The sequence below is a fragment of the Nipponia nippon genome, unplaced genomic scaffold, assembly GCF_047370975.1.
Source record: "Nipponia nippon isolate SJK-2023a ecotype South Korea unplaced genomic scaffold, ASM4737097v1 scaffold_3, whole genome shotgun sequence".
NCBI lineage: Eukaryota > Metazoa > Chordata > Aves > Pelecaniformes > Threskiornithidae > Nipponia > Nipponia nippon.
This window is the reverse complement of record NW_028262347.1, coordinates 41,041,856-41,047,855: the sequence shown is the minus strand read 5'-3', so window position 1 is coordinate 41,047,855 and position 6,000 is coordinate 41,041,856. Positions and strand designations below refer to the sequence as shown.

The window sequence follows — 6,000 nt, the reverse complement described above, 5'->3', positions numbered from 1 at the left end:
TTTAAATACTCACCCCCAAAAGATAATTATCTTCAAGTCAAGTATTTAAAAAAAAAAAAAAGTTTGCAAGAACTAAACAAGTATTGCCTCTTTTATAGCCTGACAACTGTAACCAAAAACGTATTCAGAGTTAATTCATATTTGTTAATTCTAAGCAACCTAAATAATTCACGTACAAGAGAAATTTATATATCCAGAACCTCCAACCCATGGCATTTTTTCGGCCGTCGTGATCCTGATTAAGGCCTCTCTCGGTGTTTGTAGTTGCAGCTTAGACTAAATACATCCCTAACAATCAGGAATAGTTTGGTGGAAGATGAGGTTCCTCTTGATTGCAACTCTTTGCAAGGCTGCCTGGCAGCAGGAAGGAAACTACAGATAATGAGCGCTGCAAGGGGCATTTGATCTCATTGGTGGGAAGCAGAGCAAGCCTACCTACTCCAAGCCTTCCACAGCAGCTGCTCGCGGTTAATTCAGGAGCAACCCCTTCCCATCCTTGACATCCGAGTGCTTAATACAAAGGGAAAAGATCAACAATTATACCCAAACAGGAAAGGCAAACTTTACTTTAAGGGCTGGTAGTAGTTCTTAGCAGCCATAGCTGTAATTCTAAGAAATGACAGAATTTCATTTAAATATGCTTTTCCTTAACATTTGAATGTTCATGTCAGTCAATTATGATTTTCTTCAAGATCTTAATATGTTGCATATAATTTTTTGTGGCTGCATATCCTGAATAACTAAGAACCATGCATAGTTAATTGACAGACTTGCCCATTGCATTTCTCAGTTTTCGACATTTCCCTCCCCCCTTCCATGGTTTCACTTTAACATAATTGTTGACAAAAACATTTTGCAAGTAGGCTTCAAAGTGAACTAGGTGCTCCAAACCCACTGAAACTAACTTGCTTAGTATATTTGAACCAAAGCGTTGATTATATAAGTTCTAATGCCTTTATGTATTCTGTGCCGCGTTAAATGAACTGCCAAGAAGCACAATGCTCCACAGGGAACAAAGGCGTGATGCTTCACAGTAATTTCCTGGAGAGGAAATGAAAGGCTACAGATACACGGAGCTGTGAATCCTTACTTGCACCACGTAAGACTCTTCTTATTAACTGATGAGAGATAGCACATTGACGATATTAAAAACAAAATCTATCCTGATTCAGCTCTCCGGTGTTTGTTCACAACTGGTTAAAGAAGTTTAATCGGGTCTCAAATTATTGTAACAACTTGATTTATCTATTAAAGCCTTTTTGTATTACTTGTATTTGCTTTAGATGGCACAAAAAACATTTGAAAAGTAAACTGCTCCAGAAGAAAAGCAAGCTCCGCCATATGCCACACATCAACCACCTAGAGATGAAAGGCATGTTCCACTCTGTAATAAACAGGTATTCCCACTACTCTTCATTACTCACAAAATATGTAATATTGATGGCCTAACCGTTGTTAGCTATCCCCTCTAGCTCATGTTCTTATATCAACAACCAGACAACTAGAATTTTTTCTCTAAATATGATTTAATTAAAAACACTAAATCAGCTTTGATTTTTATTTTGTATATGTACAATAGTTACCAAATAATGAATACACTGAATCAGTTATGTTAAATTTCACATAACGTCAAAGGACATCAGCATGGCATGGAATAAACTCACACTGCCTTTTGCATATACAAAAAAATGCATTAATGTTAATTGTGATTACTATTTTGGTTTGTGGTTTGTTGGGTGTTTTTTATAACCTGATTAATTCTCCAAATAATCTTGCCATAAAAACAGTGTAAGTAGTTACTTGATCAGTTAATATATTAGCAAAGATAAACATTAGCAAAGTTTGCAAGAAATCAGTTGCAAAATTACCTCAAGTGTAGGACTGAATGTATTCACATGAAAGTTACCTTCAGTTAGAAAAGTTCTGAAAAAGAGCCCAAGTTGGAGCTGTGCATTAATTTGGTCAAACTGATTCATATGAATGAACAGTCAAGTTTATTCAGATATTGAAAATACGACTATCCTTTTTAGTATTCACAAACATTTGTGTATATACTGTGTGTATGTGCGTAAATATATATATGCATATATAAAGTGAAGATATGTTAATGTAAAAATATACTGTTCATCCACTCCCAATTACACAAAATTCAGTATTTGGACATTAAACTGTGTAAGTATAAATGTCCATTTCAAATCTACATTCAACCAGCAACAAATACTTAGAAGTATTTTTGTAAACATTTGAGATAGGGAAAACCCATTCATTTACAAAACAATCCTTCTTTAACACATCGGCATCTCTTCAGCTTGAAAATTTTGTACAGCAGCTTCAGCTGGCCTATTGTGAATCTGCTCAAATCAAAGAGCTCACACTGTCTTAGATCAATATGTGTGAAAGCCCAGTAAATCCAGAATTTTCAAATTCATTCTTAACCACCATCCATTTCCAGTTCACCAGCAAAAAGAAAATGCACTTGGCTACAAAAATATTAAGGAATGTTATTGAAAACAAAAGGCTATTTTGGTAGAAGAAACTACAAAAATAGTTAAGTTGAGTCATGTTGTAAAGCTTTAATGCAAGAGCATTACAGTACAGATTTTCTTTCCAACCTTAAAGCTTAATCAACACCAAATTTAAATATCCATCTCTCAAGTGCTTGAAAAAAACGTGCTCGGTAAAAGTCTTTCTTCAGTTTAAGCAACTGTAATTACGCAGGTGTCAGGCTCTGCGTCTCAGACATCTGTTGAGTGCTGTCTCTTGTTCCATTGGCAGCAATTACAGGTGTTGAGATAGTCTGATATAATGACGTCGGACAACTCAACACAGCTCCGCTTTCATCCTCTCCAGTATCTGAATCTGGTGTTACAGAACTGCTTTCTATCCCCAGGATCTCACTAACTGCTTGAGGCAATTCCTAGAAAGGAGGAAGGGGGAACAGAATATTAAAAATCACCAAAATTAAATGAAAAAAGTTAACAACAAGGTCCCCCTCGGTCTGTCCCCCACCCCCCGTAAGTAATCATTCATCTGAATTCAGCTGTACTGAAAGCATCTCTCTCAGCAGTGGTTCCATTAAAAGTTACCATTTTCCGTATCTGCTTTTCGAAAAGGCAGCAAAGGGGACAGGCTCAGGAATGAATTCCTGGTTAACAATATAATCTTCATTACAAAAACAGAAGTCTAAATAACTATTATAATTACACTTGATCTTACTGAAATTAGTTTTATTGAGTGAACCATTAGTTTCTGCCTAATAAGTCTGGTATGCTTTCAGTGCAATGCACCTTTCACCTCATTTTTCTCGAGCACACTGAACATCAAATTACTTGTACTGAGGTTATTTAGTAAGAGTTAAGAAATCACGACCAAAAGGCACAATCCAGCTTTCCCCCAGTGAACAATATTACTCAGTAAGATTAATCACTCTTGCTTACAGACTTTTAGAATACAGGTGCTGTATAGATACAGCACATCCTTTTATCATACCCAGGCATTTACTTATTTCACAAGTCATACATGTACACTTACAGCCAGCTACACACTTTTACTCTCTATAACTGCTCACAGTAGATATATATTCAAAGTATCTTTACCTTGCAATTCATCATCTGCATAGAAATTGCTTCTGCTTTGCAGAGTATATATTCCACATCAATTTTCATAGACAGTTCATTGATGTGCTAAAAATATATTCACAAAGAATAGTAAGTGTGATAAAGGGTAAATATGCTTTACTGTAAAATACACTAATCCTGTACTGCACTGCTAATAAGTATCACCTTATTGTTAAAGCTGCTCCTTTAACATTATAAGCTTGCCCCTTAAGCTATGAAATGCTAAAGGTACTCTATTTGCTTTGACAAACGGGTACTGAAAGATGTAGTACACAACAGCTGGCTTTCACCAGTATCCAAGATCTGCAAGAGGAATCCATGGTAATTCTGAATGTGACAAACTATCTAGCCCTCCTAGGTACCCCCCCAGCTCACATTTTCAAAGAGAGAGCAAATAAGATTATAGAAGAAAAAGCAAAAATTAAGATTAAACGTACTAAGCAGTAGTCTAAGGGGGATAAGATCATTAACAGATGGAAAATGGTTATCATTAAACACAGACATCCAATAACCTATTTTGAAAGCATGAAAGATAGACACTTGGTTCACATTTAACCCTTCAGAAGACAGTACGCATCTTTTCCTCCCCCCAACATGAAATACAAACATATTGCTTTTACTCCAAAAAGTTAATTAATATTTAAATAATGAATAAGAATTCAGTACCTTTAATATTTCATTAAAGCCATAGTGCTTGTCCATTATTTGCTGTTTTTCAGATTCTAAGATAGCACAACAAAGGAGGAGATGAAAATTCTGGCAAGGCAATTCCGTCCACATGACCTGTTAAAATATGAAAACCACTTTTGAAATGCTCATGTTTTTCCTCTGAAAAGGAAAGCAGTTTTTGGAAAATGAGTAAGCCCTCAAGCCAAGTAGCTTAACTAACAAAAAGCTGTTTTTGAAGGCAACTAAGTATTTGTACAATTATTTGAAATTTTTCTTTTGGCCAATTAGTGACAACTGCAAGTCTGAGTCACTAAATGCTTATCTGGTTCTTTAAGACTTCTGTGCCTACCAGGTTGTCCACTATAATGCTATGAAGCTGCCTGAGCTTGCGGTCTTGTGGATGTGTGTGTTCTGCCTCAGCTCACGTGAAATTCTCCTACTCAAAATTACTAACTACACAGAAGTAATTAAAACTAACAAATTATTTGTGTGGCTTAGCGTGTCTGCATTAAGTGCGAATTGGTAGAAGTATGCCATGCTCAACAATCCCTCCAAAAGGTTCTAATGGTTATAAATAAGGTGCTAAAGTTGTTCCCAGTCGCCCCACTACAAAAGCCCAAATACATGGACATGCAGGTGTTGGGGTGGGTGGGTGTTACTTTCTGATCGCAGACACATTGGCTTTTGGTCCCACAGAGGCCACAGATAATTATTCTCGAATTCACTGGGACTGAAATGTGCAACCTCAGTATTAATGCCCTACTTTAGCATGTTCATGAGAGTCAAATCTTAAAAAAAAAAGTATCTGAAGAGAATGTGTGTGGTGGGCAGAAAGCTGGAGAACAGTTTTGACAACAAAAAAAGGAAGGAAACAAAAAATTGTTTACATAAATTAACAGAAAAAGGGATTTAAGTCAATGGATTTACTCTCAAAAAAGGCATGTAAAATAAGCAGGCTCATGAAGATTCAGTCTTCGCTAGTAAAAATTTTCTTGCTTCATTATTGATAGAACACAGCCTTAAAGCTCAACAAGAGCTTACTTACACCTGAACTTTCATCACTAGTACATGTAGCCCATAAACAGTATTGCATAAATCTGAAAGATATCCAAACCAAGTTCACCCAAAATAAAGTGCAATTAACCTTGAATGTTTCAATTAAGATTCAATTCACTCAGTCCAGAATTAAATTTCATGTCTTTTTCAGGTATCAAATATTCTGTTAATCATAGAATCATAGAACCATTAAGGTTGGAAAAGACCCTTAAGATCATCGAGTCCAACTGTTAACCTATCACTGCCAAGTCCATCTATACCATGTCCTCGAGCACCATGTCTATCCGTCCTTTAAATATGGAGACTCAACCACTTCCCTGGGCAGCCTGTTCCAATGCCTGACTACCCTTTTGGTGAAGAAGTTTTTCCTAATACCCAACCTAAACTTCCCCTGGTGCAGCTTGAGGCCATTTCCTCTCATCCTATCACTTGTTACTTGGGAGAAGAGACCAACCCCCACCTCGCTACAACCTCTTTTCAGGTAGTTGTAGAGAACCATAAGGTCTCCCCTCAGCCTCCTCTTCTCCAGACTAAACAACCCCAGCTCCTTCAGCCACTCCTCATAAGACTTGTGCTCTAGGCCCTTCACCAACTTCGTTGCCCTTCTTTGGACAGTGTGAAGGAGGGACTGAGCTGCTCTCAATTTTGGGACATCTAA

The 6,000-nt window shown here is 36.9% G+C and overlaps 1 protein-coding gene across 1 annotated transcript in view; it reads right to left on the bottom strand.

Moving 5' to 3' along the window:
- Nucleotides 1-2,553: 2,553 nt before the first annotated feature.
- Nucleotides 2,554-6,000, bottom strand: part of TBC1D15 (TBC1 domain family member 15) — a 36,932-nt gene continuing 33,485 nt past the window's right edge. The window contains exons 15-17 of the mRNA XM_087767961.1: nt 4,284-4,400; nt 3,597-3,683; nt 2,554-2,917 (exon numbers count right to left, since the gene is read on the bottom strand). Of these exons, the coding sequence (XP_087624087.1) occupies nt 2,711-2,917; nt 3,597-3,683; nt 4,284-4,400 (411 nt within the window). The 3' untranslated portion in view covers nt 2,554-2,710. The remainder of the gene's footprint in view (nt 2,918-3,596; nt 3,684-4,283; nt 4,401-6,000) is intronic.